At 43.3% G+C, this 16,254-nt stretch overlaps 1 protein-coding gene across 1 annotated transcript in view; it reads right to left on the reverse strand.

The window, feature by feature from the left end:
• The window catches only part of Mtmr7 (myotubularin related protein 7), a 79,450-nt gene that overhangs the window by 40,875 nt on the left and 22,321 nt on the right, over window positions 1–16,254 (reverse strand). The window contains exons 2-4 of the mRNA XM_021169676.1: window positions 12,855–12,977; window positions 10,757–10,919; window positions 1,521–1,678 (exon numbers count right to left, since the gene is read on the reverse strand). Coding sequence (XP_021025335.1) covers window positions 1,521–1,678; window positions 10,757–10,919; window positions 12,855–12,977 — 444 coding nt within the window. The remainder of the gene's footprint in view (window positions 1–1,520; window positions 1,679–10,756; window positions 10,920–12,854; window positions 12,978–16,254) is intronic.

The raw sequence follows: 16,254 nt of genomic DNA on the forward strand, positions 1-16,254 counted from the left end.
GAGTTCATGCATAATTACAAGGAAGTTTTATATTATCATAAGGAACCAACTGTATCTCAAATAATCTGTATCTCTGAGATACTCTGGATAATAGTGAAAACCCACCTGACTTTAGGGTAAGGTTTAGTATCAAACTATAACAATCATAATGTGTAAAAATGTTAGCTGTAGATCTTACACAGTGTCAAATTTAGACAACGATTAGCAACATATAAAAGCAGAGATCATGATTAAAATAAATGATTAGAACTGGGATGTAGCTCAGAGGGCAGAGTGCTCCCCTGGCATGTAAGAAGTTCTGGGTTCAATGTCCAGCGCCCCCCAAGTCAGGTATGGAAGCATGCTCTATGCCCTAGCACTTTATATGAAGCGGCAGGAGGACCAGGAGTTGAAAGCCATCCTTAAACTGTGAGTTTGAGTTCAGCCAGAACTACCTGAGACTATCTCAAAAAAAAAAAAATCATAAATCAAAAGTTCTGAAGGTCAGAAAACATGCTGGGATGTATTCATAATAGCTACATGAACAATAACAGTATCTATAAATATACTTAAGTATCTATAAATATAAATCTTGTGAAACAAAGGTACAGGAATGTTAAGAGGAGACTCAATGTCACTATGAATGGCCACTAAACATGGGCACTATTTAAATAAGAAGAGAGGCCGTCAAAGTATGTAACTGTGAAGGAAGGAAGGCAAATAAGACAGAAGAGTGGGCTTGGAGCACATCTCAGTGGTACGCCATTGGCATGACACGCACAGAATCCTGGGCTTGCGCCTCAGCACACAAACCCACAAACACACTCCAGGGTTAAACCGGAAGAATTGCCATCTCTCCCCGCCACCCTAGTCTCCATCTCCCTGTTCTTGCTAAGTCCCTGGAGCACTAGGAATTAGTTCTGACTTGTGAACTCCTCACTGGAGAGAACAAGAGGTTCACTTGGCACTCCTTCCTGGGAGTACAGGCACATTTTTTTTTTTTTCATATCCCTCTAGGGAGCCTCTTGGTGACCTTATGTACCAATTGAGAATACAGTGAGCATATCAAGAGGCTGGTGCCAAATTGCCATCAGGGCCCTCAGATTTCCACACTAATCGTCCCCTGTGCTATAAAAAGATGTGATGGGAGAATGAGGTCCCAGCCAGCTCTCTCATCAACTGTTGGCCACAAAGTCTGCACTGGACGGTCTGGAGTTCACAAATGCTCACCCCTTAAGAGGAGGAGTATGGAGGGACAGTCTTGAGGGATTCATTCTAGGTGCAATTGGAAGAGAAGGGCAGAATGGGCTGGGGATATAGCTACAGTGGCAGATTACTCATGTGGCATGCATAAGAGCCTGGGTTCAGTCCCCAGTCCTGGAGGGGGCAGGGACCAGCACAGTGAAAGATGTGGGGACAGTCAGACTCCATCTACAAAGAGCTACAAAATCTAGAAGAGATAAAGGCTATTCCATGCTAACTGACTTGGTAACCTCATGAGAAGTTAAGTGTTTGTACTCCATTAAAATGGCACCACTCACTCTGTAGTCTCTATTCACATCGCTGAGCTGCCAATAATTATCAGGGAGGCCCATTCGCTTGTATTCTTCACTAAGGTCAACCAGCAACCAGCCCTGCTCCCGTTCTTCCTTATCCAGCTTGGGATTGAAGGAAAAGCAGTATAGCTCCTCGTACTTCACTGCAAGAGAAAGAGAGGACAGCCAAGTCAAGCCAGGGCAAAGCCAGAACCCATCTGCCCCAAAACCATTCTGTCCCAGCTGGATGGAGTTCACCATCCCAGCCTCCCACCGCAGCATGGGGACAAGGGCACCGGGCAATGACAAGAAGGCCTGGAGGCAGCTGCATGCGACTCGGAGGAAGCCTCCTTCCCACAGTGTCTCCTTGCTGGCAGTTTCTAAAATAAAGCATGGAGCATAAAAATAATTAAGAATGTAGGAATTCATCAGACATCTATCATGTCTGGATTTGGAATGGGTTCTAAGAGATACAGGTCTGATGCTTACAATATTAAGAAAGCAGAAACAAAATAGCTACAAAAGGTGTGGATTTTGTCACATGTTTCCATTAAAAACGTCTATTTTTAACAACTACATATAATTGTATTGCTCTTAAGTTATTTATAGGAGTAATTAATAAAACCAGTTTATAATGCACAGCAGCAGCCTGGGCCTGGAGCCCTGGAGCGGGAACTGAGGGATGGACCAGGAAAGCCTTCCTTCAGCAGCATTGCCAGCCTCACGGTTTCCCTTTTCCCAGTAAAACCTAGCACTTGGCTCTTTTTTTTCTGGCCTTGCCTTATAAGGGAAGTATACAATTCAGCACAACGCCCGACAGAAATATCATGTCGCCCACACCGTCATTACAAAACTTCCTGTTTCCACATTAAAAATTAAAAGGAAACTGAAATTAATTTAGTAGTATTTTAATCCACTATAGCTAATACGGTTACTTTAACTTGTATATAGTATAAAATATAGTACAAAATACACATTTTGTTCTGGCTTTTGGGACTTCACATGTAGTTGTATTAGGGACAGTTAGCTTATCAGGGACAGTTCTGTGGCCAGTGGCTACTGTATTGGAAGTTCAAGCCTTAACTCTTGATGAGGAGGAGGAAGAGGAGGAGGAGGAGGAAGAGGCCTTGTTTTATTCTAGATTTTGTTCTAACAGACCAATTGATCCAGCTGGTACACACCAATGCTAATCCTCACTTCAAAGATGAGAAAAGTACAGCAAAGGAGGCTGGGGAGCAGCGCTCACTCAGGGTCACAGAGCTGGGTCACACTCAGCTTCACGGTGCCCCATGCACCCACACAGCAGCGCTCAGTTCTTCCCTATTTCCCCTCCTCCACCTAAACTTCCTGTCCCCCTCCACCATGAGCCTCAGTTTTCCCAGGTTCTCCCATGCAGTGCTCAGCTTGCTGACAGCCCTCTGTGCAGACAATTTAAGGCTCCTGCAGGCCCTACACAGGATCTGGCCACCAACAAGGAGCCAAGGAAAACTCAGCTGCAAGCTTGTTTTGACTGCTGTTAAGATGACTCACCCACACGAAAGAAGAAAGGCATGGTCATGTTCTGAAGAAAGATAGGGGCGTTTTTAAGGACTCAACTGTTTTCACCTGACCCATAAGAGGCCCAACTAGACAGACCACACTCCACTTGAGTGTTCTTGATGTCACTTTTAAACTTTAAAACAGAACAGGCTGTGGATCAGATGAGAAAGGTGCACAGACTCACTCACAGACCAGACCTGTCCTATGAGCTACTGGGGAACAGCAGAGACGACTGCAGTCCAGTTCTGGGAAAAGCCGGTTCAACTCTGACCCATCTTTTCCATTACTGAGTACCATTTTCATGACACAGACTTCTGCTGCCATAATGCAGTTAGCAGATGCAATTTGTCAGAGATGCCAAATAGATCTCTTGAGACAACTTCAGTTCCCTGGTGGTAATAATGGAAGTTAAACTCCCTTTGTTAAATGTTTACAAATGGGTTTGAAGGTAGGAAGAGAAAAACTCGGCATGACTGAGATCTCTGTATGTGTGCTGATGCTGAACATCAAAACTGCACAAGACCAAGAGCTGTGAGCGGGACCATCATCCTGGAGCTGGAAAACATAGCCTAGGTTTACACCGAAATTATAAAATGTTTTCTTTTCTGTGGAGCATTTTTATAGAAAGGGATGCTAAACAAATTCTCAGGCCCAATTTAAAATTCCATGAGGGCAAGAAAGCCTTCATATCGTTGTTGACCAAACCTGCATCTTGCTAATGTACGGTGGGTAAGTCTCCTATTCAGAAGAGCCGCCCACGCTGTACATCGGGGATTACGTAATGTGCGGACCCCAGCACAGACGTAAATTTCACAGACTGGTTCCCATTTCATAACTATGCTTCCTACTCCACTGCTTATCATAAAATCAGACATAAATTTTAACAGTCACCAGGGAAGGAAGATTTTTTTTTTAAAAATTGGACTAAAAATGCCAGGGCTATTGTTTTCAGATATATTTTTTTAATTTTTATAATGACAAATTCTAGGTATTTACTTATGAGGATCAGTGTGGTGTTGAGATTATTATTATTTGTGTGTGTAGTGTATGTGTGTATGTGAGTGTATGTATATATGTGTATGAGTGTGAGTGTGTGTGTTATGTGTGCGTGTAGTGTATGTGTGTGTATATATGTATGAGTGTGAGCGTGTGTGTGTGAGTGTATGTGAGTGTATGTTAGTGTATGTATATATGTGTATGAGTGTGTGTGTATTATGTGTGCATGTGCGTGTGTGTGAGTAGTGTATGCGAGTGTGTGTATATATGTGTGAGTGTGTGTGTGTGAGTGTATGTGTGCGTGTGTGTGTGTGTTGTGTGGGTCCTGGCACAGGCACGGTGGTCTGACAACGACCCTCAGGAGGATCAGGGGAACCAAACTCAGGTGTTCAATCTTGCATAGCAAGCAGTCTGAACCACTGAGTCACCCTGCAAGTCCCGTCAGGATTTTTAATGCAATATGGAAGGATTAAATCAAGGTAATTTACTTGGACATAATAAACAGCTTTGTGATGAGATGTATGAAGTCGTAACAGTGCTGAAATGTATGATACCCATTAATAGCTCGGCTTGTCATGCTATGTAATCAAAAAAAGAAAAAAACAACAACAGAAAAAGCGAATCTGTCTTATTCTTCCTACCTGGGGCTTTGGACTCTTGGATAAGACCTTTCTACTCGCTCCTCTTCCCTTGCATGGCCACCAACATTTTTCCCACGTCTATGGGCCCACCAGTTTTAAACTCCAAACCTACGCAGATATGCCCTATGGTCTTCCTTTAGCTTATTTGATTTCACACACAGTTCTCTATTTGCATCCACACTTTCACAAATGAGAGAACGTTTGCCTTCTTCAGAGCTCAATATTATCCATCCTGTCGCGCGGGAATCAGAATGTGGAGCGACTCACAGAGGCTCATGTGTTTAAGTGCTCAGTCACTTGTCGGTGCTGTTGAGGAGGAGACAGAATCTATGGGACGTGGAGCTTTGCTGGAGGACGCGCATTACTGGGGAGGGCTTTCGGAGTTTTATAGTCTTACCAACCACTACTAATTTATTCACCCCGCTTTTGGGGTGTGGTTGAAGATGTGAGCTCTCATTTTCCAGTGTGAGCTGTCTTCTGGATTCCAACCCTCTGCAACCCCAAACCCCAAATAAACGCTTCTTTCTATAAGCTGTCTTTGCTGATATTTTAATCAGAGCAATAGAAAAGTATCAGATACCTGTGGACACTGAACGTTTTGTTTACCCATTCATCAGCTGATGAACACACAGGCTAATAACTGTGCTACTGTGGATGCCGCTACACTGAACATGGAAGGAGACACCTCTTCAACATAATGATTTCAAATCTGTCAGGTGAATCTGATGGTAGCTCTGTTTAGATTTTAGGAGTGTTCACAATGTTTTCGATATTGGCGACAAGCATTTATAGTCCCACAGTATACAAGAGTTCTCTTTTCTGTATCTCCTTTCTGATCTCAGGGTTTCCTTTCCTTTACACACTTGCCACTCTAATAGATGTCAGGTGGTATCTCAATGTGGTTTTTGTTTCTTTATCTCCCTAGTGATTAGTGATGCTGAGTTCTCACTTGCTTCCCACTCAGATCTTCCATTTAGAAGTGTCCAGTAAGGTCCTGTCGGTCTTTTGGGTTCTTCTTTTTTCCAACCCTTTATCCTTCCCCTCCCTGTTTCATCCCCTATCATTAGATAGGAGAGAAAGAAAGATAGAGAGGGATGGGAGAGAGAAGGAAGGGAGACAAAAGGAGAAAGGGAAGGGAGGAGGAGAGGGGAGGGAGAGACGGGAGAAAGGGGAGCAAGGGAGGAGGGAGGGAGATCTGAATCTAATTTCTTCTTTGAGCTCGACTACTAACAAATTTCACACAATCACAGAAACTATCCACAGCTGGCAAAAGCATGCCTCTGCTAGAGTATGAGGCAAATCATAGTCAACTGCTGGGAAGCAGCCCCATATTCCCACACCCGGGATTAAAATGCAAACATAGTTGTTTTTTAAAGAAACAAAAATTCCAGAATTTTCACTCTAACCTAGATTATGAGGTTTTTCACACAGAGTTCAAGTTCCTTATAGGATTTGGATATCAATCAATCCCTTATCGGATGTGTGTCTCACAAGTGCAGTCTTTTGATACATGCGCTCTCTCTCAGTCCGTGAACCAGTCTCTTTGTTGTAGAGAAGCTTTCCGTCACGTAGAAACCGTCAACTTTGAACAGAGAGAAAACTATTGGCCTGTTCCGCAAGGCCAACTCCCTCAGCTGATTCACTGTAGACCTAGTAAGTGCTCCTCAGACTTTCCACATCTACAAGTTCCTGCCACCACACCCAACAAAACAACTTCTGCTGCAGTGACAAGGACCTCATCCTAAGGTATCCTGACTAGGAGGGCACTCTGAAAGCAGAAGCAAAACAACAACAATGAAAAACAAAACAAAACAAAACCAAGCTTCTGGTCTATGGCAGTAATCTAAGATGCACCTGTAATTTTAAAGCTTGCCTGTACAGAAAGTTACAAACTGTATTAATACCTTCTGGTATACTACCTACTAAGGCAATGTAATTATCTTAACAAAGGCAGACAAGCATTTTTTTCTATCCAGAAAAGCAAAGGGACAATTCATAAATATCACATGAAATTAACTAAGCTTGAATATTTCTGGCCGTAAGTCTGACTGGTTTTTCAGTGAGATGCAAAATCGGGCGCAGAGATGTGGGCTCTCGGTGTTTTAGGCCCACTGCTCGCTGTGTCTTCTGACCCAGGGAAGCAGGAGTCCCTCCACACCAGCTTAACTTCCTTCTCTCCCCACCGTGTTCTTTCTCAGAAAACTGAATTTCCCTGGAGCAAACCCAGATTCACCAAGTGCAGACACTCAGCGTGGAACCTGTCGCTGACTGATCCTCTGCTCTTCTCTCACAGAAGAGATGTCACCTGGCTGACTCCAGAGATGGGGTCAGAAGGGAAACACTGGGAGGAAGGGAAGGGATTTGTTTTGCATCAATCAGCAGAAAGTTATGGAAAGAGGGTTTTCAGAAAAAAATTGAAGAGATTTTTATCTCACTGCAGAGTAACTTCGAAAACAAGAGGGTAGCTTAATATTAAAGTACTTTAAAAATTCAAAGAAAAAAATAAAAAAGGATGAGAAGGCCACCAGCAATCACCAGGATACAGAACTGCGGGGTTTGTTAGACCAGAAGCTAATTACCGAAAGCCAATGGCCTTAGATTTAAAAGTCCACTGAATTTAGCCAACTCAAAATGAATGCCGCGGAACACCCACCACCAGAGAACAGTAAGAGGACAACACAGCCTGTCACTGGGGTGTGCACCCCGAACATAAGATAATAAGCATGTCTCACCTTCACTGTGAATTTTAAGCAAGTCCAGTTTAAATTAACATCAGGGATGTGGATGCTAACATCTTGGAAGAGGACTATCAGACTCAGACAGACATCGTCAACTAAGAGAAAGAAATGACCAGGATGGGAAATAGAGAGTCAGTGGAGGCACCTTGCAAACAGGAGGACCTGAGTTTAATCCCTGGAACTGAACATCAAAAGCACCCACTGGCGGCTCAACTGGGATTCATCACTGAGGAAGCAAAGACAGGCAGACAGATCCCGAGAATGGCAATCTACTTGCTGTGATCCTGCTAGAGACTCTCGCTCTCAAAACACAAGGTCTGGAGAGGTACTCCAGTGGTTCAAAGTGCTGGCTGCTCTTCCAGACAACAGATCCCAGCACCATATGCAGCTCTTAACTCCACATCTGCTGTCCTCTTCTGGCTGCTTTAGAAACTGCAAACTCATGGTGCAAACATCAACACCGTCAAATACTCATGCATACACATAAAACAATAAAATACAAACTAAAAAACACAACGATGCAAAAGCTCTTGATGAACAATACTTGAAGCTGTCCTCCAGCCTCCACACACGGGTGCACACATACAACCACACACACAGGAATCTGTACACCAACTCACACAAAAATACACTGCCACTGGAAATTTGCTCAAGCATCAATGGCTTAGACAACATAAAAGTTTCAAATTAAGCAGATGAGACAAATTCAATCATGGGATTTTTGAAAGCCATAGTAAATATAGAGTTGTGGGTATAGCCCTGAATGGTACAGTAAGCCCTTTGCATGGGTAAGGTTTTAGGTTCAATTCCCACCACCAAATGGGGGAAAATATGCAGAAGAACTGGGAAATAAGATGACTTTAAAAGACTGTAATTTAAAAAAGAAAGGAGGGGAAAATAAACATAAGAAATTATTTAAGATTGAAGGACACACAAACACTAAAGTAGTAAGATAATTGATACAAAAATAAACAGCAGGAGGCAAATTAGAAGGATGAATACAGGGATTGGGCATGTGGGAAAACTGAGCCCTCTGATAAACAGAGGTCCTCTCCTCAGAGAATCTCAGATGCTCACGAGCCTGTGAGACCCAGCAGGTTAACGGAATTTCTCATCCTTGGGTCCAACCTCTCTTTTGACTGAACTGACACTGATCCTTTCTAATCCATGACCAAATGCTTATGCATCTTTGTTTACGTGAGATGCAAACCAGTGAAATTTCTTCCAATTTTTCAGGAGTCCCAGAAATCCTAAGGACCTATAGAGCTTAGAAAATAGCTCCTTCATAGGTCTTGAGATGAAATACATAACCAGAAGAGACTCTGAGTGACAGAGGACCCAGTACTGCGCATTTCCTTCACCAGCTAACTCTTACCCTTCCCCCTTCTCCCTCCCTCTCCTTACTCTGACTTGCCTATAGGGGGAAGAATGACTTATTTTGTCAACTCTGCCCCGATGATCTATGACAAACCATATGTGCCTCATGTCTGAGTCTCTCTACCTCTGCTCATCTCCCTGACTTCAGACCTGCAGATCACGTGCCATGGCCTCAGCGCTGCAGGCAGTAGCTTTAGAACTGTCGAGGCTCTGTATGTCTTCCCACACTTATTAAAACACTGTGCGTTGCCTAAACTGACGTTTTTAATCCCAGTGTTTCAGAACGCTACGGGCATTTTAAATCCACTTAGGTGATGGTTTTAATTAAATTCACTGCTATGGTTTCTTTTAGGGAAAGGGCAGCCAATCAAGACATTGGCACCATCTGAAATCTAGTGACCGAAATGTCACCTTTTAAAAAAACGCATGCATTTTTAAAAGCAGATGGACCCTCACAGTAAGTCCTAGCACTTTCCGCTCCCACCACAGCCTTCCCACACTTAGAGCTACTCTTTCAGCTACTGAGCCCTTCCCCGTTCTGCAGCTATTCCTAAATCCCATTAATCCAGTTGGAGTACATTTATTACCCTGCACATCCATTAATCAGTGACACAGAAGTTGCTGGCACACAACTCCTCCTGCAAGCTCTGCTGCATGCAGCCTAGCCTACAGCTTCCCAGAACTGCTGTTCCAATTATAGACTACCCTCCAAAAGAGTTCAACTGCTTTCCTGGCTCACTCTGCAGTTATTCTTAACACGCTAGGAGGTGGGGAAAGGTCTCAGCTTGAAAGAAGAACAAAGCAAAGTCAAAACCACCAGATTGTGACCATTCCCAGGCCCCATTTCCATGAAGGAGCACTGGCTCTAAGCTCCCTACAGTCCTATCCTAGGGAAGTCAGGACCCAGCCTAGTGCCTTGCAAAGGTCGCCAACTTCTCATCATTTTGTAAAGAAACTATAAGCACATATCCTTTTTGCCTACTGATGTGACTCTGAAGTACAACCTCGATGGTATCTTTTTACTGTAATTCCCAGGAAGCCTGGATGCATACCTCCTTTGGGCAAGCTCACACAAGCCTGGCAGCGAGTCAAGGAACACTTCTCTAGAGGTATATAGTGAGTTCTCCAGCTAAAGACCCAAATACTACACGGGCTAGAACAAGACAGTTACACAAGACTGCCCATTTTCCATGTCCAAGCATTCTTCCCACCACGTGCGTGTGGTGGTGGTGGTGGTGGTGGTGGTGGTGATGGTGGTGGTGGTGGTAGTGGTGGTGGTGGTAGCAGGTCTGTTTGGAAGTACCAAAGGGAACTTCACCAACAGTCATGGATGCTAACAAAAGCCTAGGCAGTTGTTACTAATGATCAAATCAAACATATATCCCTCAAAACCCTAGCTGAACAAAACATCCAACACAATGGCTCTCTCCCCTGTAATTCCAGCCCTGAGGAACCTGTGACATTGGGCCACTCAAAGCAGCATAGTAAGATCCTGTCTCAAACAAACAAACAAACAAACAAACAAACAGACCAACAGACAAACAACCTAAGAAAGTAGGGCACTCTGGGTGGGGAGGAACACACTAGAAGTTTTGGATACAAATGTTTTCCACACTAAACAACCTGTACATTCTATCTTAGGCCTCATACTAAGTGACTCAATTAACAAAGTTGCATAATTTTTTAAAAAGTGATTTCAGACTGAAAGAAAAACACATTATAACCACTATCTGGGAAGTTTAAGAATACAAAGGTTATCAAAAGAGGCCTGTGTGGTAAACAGCTCAGAGGAGCCCGCAAAAGGAACAAGGTTCACGTGTCAGGTGATCACTTGGGCAAGAATGACAACCAAATCCTAAAACACTGCTATTCCTAAGCATGACAGGAACCCTGCCCCGTGACTTGTGCCTCTCTCCAGAAGTCACGTCAGATGCCAAGTTTCTTTGCCTACCTGGCCGTGCAAGGCGTATCAGAGAGATGTACACGTCATGGCAGTCTCTCTCCTGTGGAATGACAAGTTGTACGATCTGGAAGTTCTTGCAGCGAATAAGCAGAGGGCAGCCCGTCGCTGTTGTCGCCTGCTTTTCAATGGTGGAGATCTGACTGTGCAGAATCTGGGACCGAAAGTTAACACGAGGAGTACCGTAAGCACAAATAAGAAGCAAAACTGACAAAGGGCAGACAGGTCTCTGAGCCACACGGACAAGAAACAGTCCTCAAAAGTAGGCCTCGCTCAACACCCACACTCCACTTACAAGAGCTAGAGGGTTCCACCTAAGGCTCTGCTACAAAAATCTGTAACTTAGTTTTCAGTACTAAGCTTTGATATCCACGATTATTATTTTGAAAGACTATTTTGCATTTAAATTTACACAGCACCAGGTAGGGGAACATTTGGGCAGTCAAATGCTGGATGCGTTTAATAGCTAAATTTAAATAAGGTCATGGGAAGTCAGTAAAATAAACTTTGGCAATCAATAAGAGTTAGAGATGGCTCCACTGGGAAGTGCCACCATGTTCCTTAATTCCACGTGGGATGTTCAAGTTCAATGGCCCCTTGTTCTCTAAGCTGTTGGTGGTCAGGCTGTCTGCAAAGGAAAATGTTTCACTTTCCAACTGTTTGTTGTTTTTAACAGGCAGATCACAGTACAGAGTGCTTTCCTGATAGGCACGATGTGAAATGATTAAATTAAGCTAACTAGTATATACAACCATAAACTTCCTGAGCTACCATTTCATGGTGATATATTTGAAATTTACCAAAGATATTTTGAAATATATAATATATTATAGTCCACTATAAACCCTTGTATACAATATGCTTGATCTCAAAGCCTAGCCCTGTGCTCTATCTGAGTCTTCTGGTTACTCTGATCAATAACTCCCCATCCCCCTCCCCATGACCTCATCTACAGCCTCTGGAATAAACCACCATTCCATTAAGAAAATAGGTGGATAAGAAAATAAACCAGCCGGGTAGCGGTGGCGAACGCCTTTAATCCCAGCACTTGGGAGGCAGAGGCAGGTGGATTTCTGAGTTCGAGGCCAGCCTAGTCTACAGAGTGAGTTCCAGGATAGCCAGGGCTACACAGAGAAACCCTGTCTAAAATAAACAAAACAAAACAAACAAAACAAAAACAAAAACAAAAACCCAACAAAAAAAGAAAAGAAGCCATTCTGGACAGTGTCTTTTGAGGCGATCTATGTTCTGTCCTTAAGGGCAGTCCTCCATGAGCTCCTGACTACTCTGAGGTACTGGCTACCCTTCTGGTGCTAAGTGTATGCCTGTCCACAGGGTAAGGAATGGAATCTACAGGTCAAGATTTTGGCCATGGGTTATAAGGCCATGTTTGTCTTGCTATACAACGTCAGAAATGTCTACTGGTTTGATGATTAGGCACAAAAGTTCCTGGTTATGGGGCTAGTCTCTAGCTTTCCTTTTCTTTTTAAAATTACCAGAAAAGTCATGTCAACATTGTAAAATAATAGAACCGATAATTTAGAAGTCCCTGCAAGGGAGAGGGGGCCCCTGAGGCTACAACCTCATTGGAGGAACTCTTGGCAACTGAGAGCTGTAGAGAAAGGGAGAGTCACCCTCTTTTGAGGACATGGCCTCAACAATATAACCATGTGCATATATCCAGTCCTAACCGGACTCAGGGCATTATTAACAACAATAAAAAGGGGAAATGAAGTTGAAAGGGAGGCAGGATCAGGCACTAAGGGGAGCGGAGGGATGCCTATGAGCAACGTATGGAACGTATGAAACAGTCAAATGATAACAAACGTGTGTAAAACATCCTACAAAGAACAGTTATAACACATCAGGTGCTGTCGCACACGACACCTGATAGATTGAAGATCTTCTCGGCCATGCATAAGGCTCCAGCAGCTTCAGCCACTGCTAGCACATTCATCCATCCTATCTTATGGCTGTGATTTCAGAAGGAAATTCCTTTTCTAATACACCTAAGAAATCGCTTCCAAAATGCCCCCAAAAGTCCACAGTCCCCATCCTGAAACCAATGAAAAACATGCAGATGTCATACCCAGGTTTCTTTTCTTGTGTCAGGTGCATTTTCCACGAATATGACGTGAGTGGCCGTCAGATACAAAGTTCCCAGCGCTGCCTTTTTACAAGACACTCTGTCTACCAAGCGCACGTTTTCAACCTAGAGACGTTGGGTGAAAAATCAAAAGAGCCAATCACAAAATATCCAGGAACCTTATATTTACTCTAAAACTTACACGGGAGAATGTCTCCAATAATTAAACCAAAACACGCCCCTTAGCTCAGCAGCAGACCATGATGATGTGTATCAAGTAATAAAATACCAGTTACGAAAATGTGATTTTAAATGTGCCACAAAACATTTATGTAAATGTTTTGGGAAGGGCAGTACACACTCTTAAGTGCTGAGCCATCTCTTTAGTTCCATGAAACACAGCTCCCTTGATCTCCTGACTGAAGTCTAATATTACAGTCTAATAATGAAGTCTAGTATTTCCTTGACTTTTAAACAGGTCAGTATTTTTATTTCATGTAGCTATACAACATTTTGCACTTAAGTCAGCACATGCATGCATTAAAGCCCTGCATTTACATAATGACAGTGTGTGAATATGAGCTCAGTTCTATCAAAAAGAAACACTATGCTTTTCCATGTGTCTGTAAAGTGGAAGACAGGGCACGTGGATGTTTGCCTTCACATAATCGACCATAGTAAGAAAATATAAAAAGGTTCATAAGGAGACCATGCAGATTGAGAACTGCATCCATTCACTGGTGAATCCTTCTAACGATACTGGAACTCTCCTCCGAATGTTGGGTGTGTGGAAAGGCTCTTTATCACGTATTTGTGCATTTTGATGCAGAACAGTTTCAGGGATACTGCAGTAGGACTGCGTCACGACACACCACAGGAAGGACAACACAACCTGTACTGGCTGTGTGGAAACAGCAGTACAATGACCTCTTTAGGGAAACAGCTCCTTTTTATTTCAAGGTTTATTTTGTTTTCAATTATGTGCACTGGGGTGGGGGCTGTGCATCGAAGTGCAGGTGCCTTAGCAGGCAAGAAGAGGGCACTGGATATCCTGGTGCTGAGGCTGCAGGGGCCTGTGAGCCACAAGACCTTGGGAAGGGTAGTACACGCCCTTAAGTGCTGAGCCATCTCTTTAGCTCCATGAAACACAGCTCCCTTGATCCCCTGAATTAAGTCTAATATTGCAGGTCTCACCTCTTCTTTGGCCCACAACTATTTCATGAGCATATTTTGTCAGTTCCCTATGACTATTATTTTATTTAATTTACTAAGCATTCTATTCTGAACTAACTCTAAGGACACTGTCATGAAGCAGCTGTGGAAGGAAAAAATGAGGATATGTTATCTTTATAGCATTTCTTTGAGACGGGAAAACTATTTAGCTGCTTAAAGTTGTATAGCTAAAATATCTAGGGTCGGTATACTAATTAACAGTATGTAAAAATGAAATATAAATCATTTTTTATACCCTGAGGACTAGTGAAACTGAACTTCATTCTAATACTGAACTATGGTAATATTTTACGGTGAAAACATTCAGTATAGAATATTTTCCCCACAGAAATGAGAGTCTATGCCACTTTAAAGTATTTTTAGAAAGCCCAGTAGAACAGCGTGAGGAGGAGCACTTGCTGGCAGATGGGGAGACTTAATGGAATTATTCCCATGTCTTTTTGTTAACTTTGGATGCTACTGCAGGAAAATTAAATTTCAAAGTTTGGCAATCACTCTTACAGGTCCCAGAGCTGTCATAAGCAATTTTGATGCTATAGAAGACAAAAAGAAATGGAAGATAAATAAATGAGAGAGAGAGAGAAAAAAAAACCACCAAAATGATCTACCTGTATGTTAAACAATACCAGAAATGGGTAATCAACACGACAATTAATCTCATTCTTCAGTGTCTTAGTCAGGGTTTCTATTCCTGCACAAACATCATGACCAAGAAGCAAGCTGGGAAGGAAAGGGTTTATTCGGCTTACACTTCCATACTGCTGTTCATCACCAAAGGAAGTCAGGACTGGAACTCAAGCAGGTCAGGAAGCAGGAGCTGATGCAGGGGCCATGGAGGGATGTTCTTTACTGGCTTGCTTCCCCTGGCTTGCTCAGCCTGCTCTCTTATAGAACCCAAGACCACCAGACCAGAGATGGTCCCACCTACAAGGGGTCTTTCCCCCTTCATCACTAATTGAGAAAAAGCCCCACAGCCAGATCTCATGGAGGCATTTCCTCAACTGAAGCTCCTTTNTCTGTGATAACTCCAGCTGTGTCAAGTTGACACAAAACTAGCCAGTACACTCAGTATACAGAGTGCATGAAGACAGCCATATTCAGGGCCCACTTCACAGTCCGTGCTTAGGTAGCTGGAACAACCTTAAATGAAATAAATCCCCTCAATTCTGCCACCACCCGGAAAACCTACTAGTTTAATAGCTGTGCCTCATTGGTGCGCTAGCTCAAGCCTATTTAATCTACACAGCAATGAGACTTCTCCTAGCTGAAGATGAGACTTGGGAACCTACTTATTTCTTGGACAAAGTTATCACAACTTGTTTGCCTGTTCCAGAGACTACGTACATGCCACACAGGGGCACATACGCTGTAAGTGGCTTTTAATGTATGCTAAGAAAGTGAAACCCGTTACTTCTGGATTGTGCATTTACCACAAATGTGATATTTTTAAATGAGATCCACCTATGTCATTAGTGGGATAGCACACCCGTGTTATTTAGTGGCTGTTGCTCTTTGCTTCCTTTGTAGGACATAAAACTCCGATGCTTCTTATTAGTGGTGTCTGAGATCTGCTCAAATGCAGTAAAACTGTAGACTCTGGACCAAAAGAGGTAGCCTTGAAGAGTTCTGGGGAAAGAAGGCATCTGAGGAAAGGCACTGTTTAACGTTCTCAGAGAGAGGAGCATTGAAAGCACACACTTAGGAACAGTCAGGTCAGATGCTATAAGTAACATTCTATTGTCAGGGTCAGAGGAAACGTTTATGTCAGCTGCTGTTGAGACCGGGAATAAGGGAGAGCTGATATGGTGGTCGACACTAGTCCTTTAGCAAGCAGGGGCCTGGGAACACCAGGACTGGAAGCTATGCAAAGCCACCAGAAGCATCAACTCGCAAATGCTGAGACTGCAAAAATTCTGTCCATATGGAAGTCGGGGCATGATGGGATAGAATCAGAGGCCATTCTGGTCATTCACAGTCCACCCCAGAGACTTACAGCCAAAGACATTTTAAAGAAAGGTCTACTGTCGGGACACAGTCCAAGAATGTAGTTATAGGAGGGGGATCCTGAGCCCTTATGAGAAAATTCCAAGAAAGCAAGCATCCGATGACCTCAGTTCCTTGTGATGTGTCTCTGTGCTCCTACCAGATGTTGCAGATAGGAGTGAGTTTA

The sequence above is a fragment of the Mus caroli genome, chromosome 8 (assembly GCF_900094665.2).
Source record: "Mus caroli chromosome 8, CAROLI_EIJ_v1.1, whole genome shotgun sequence".
Lineage (NCBI taxonomy): Eukaryota > Metazoa > Chordata > Mammalia > Rodentia > Muridae > Mus > Mus caroli.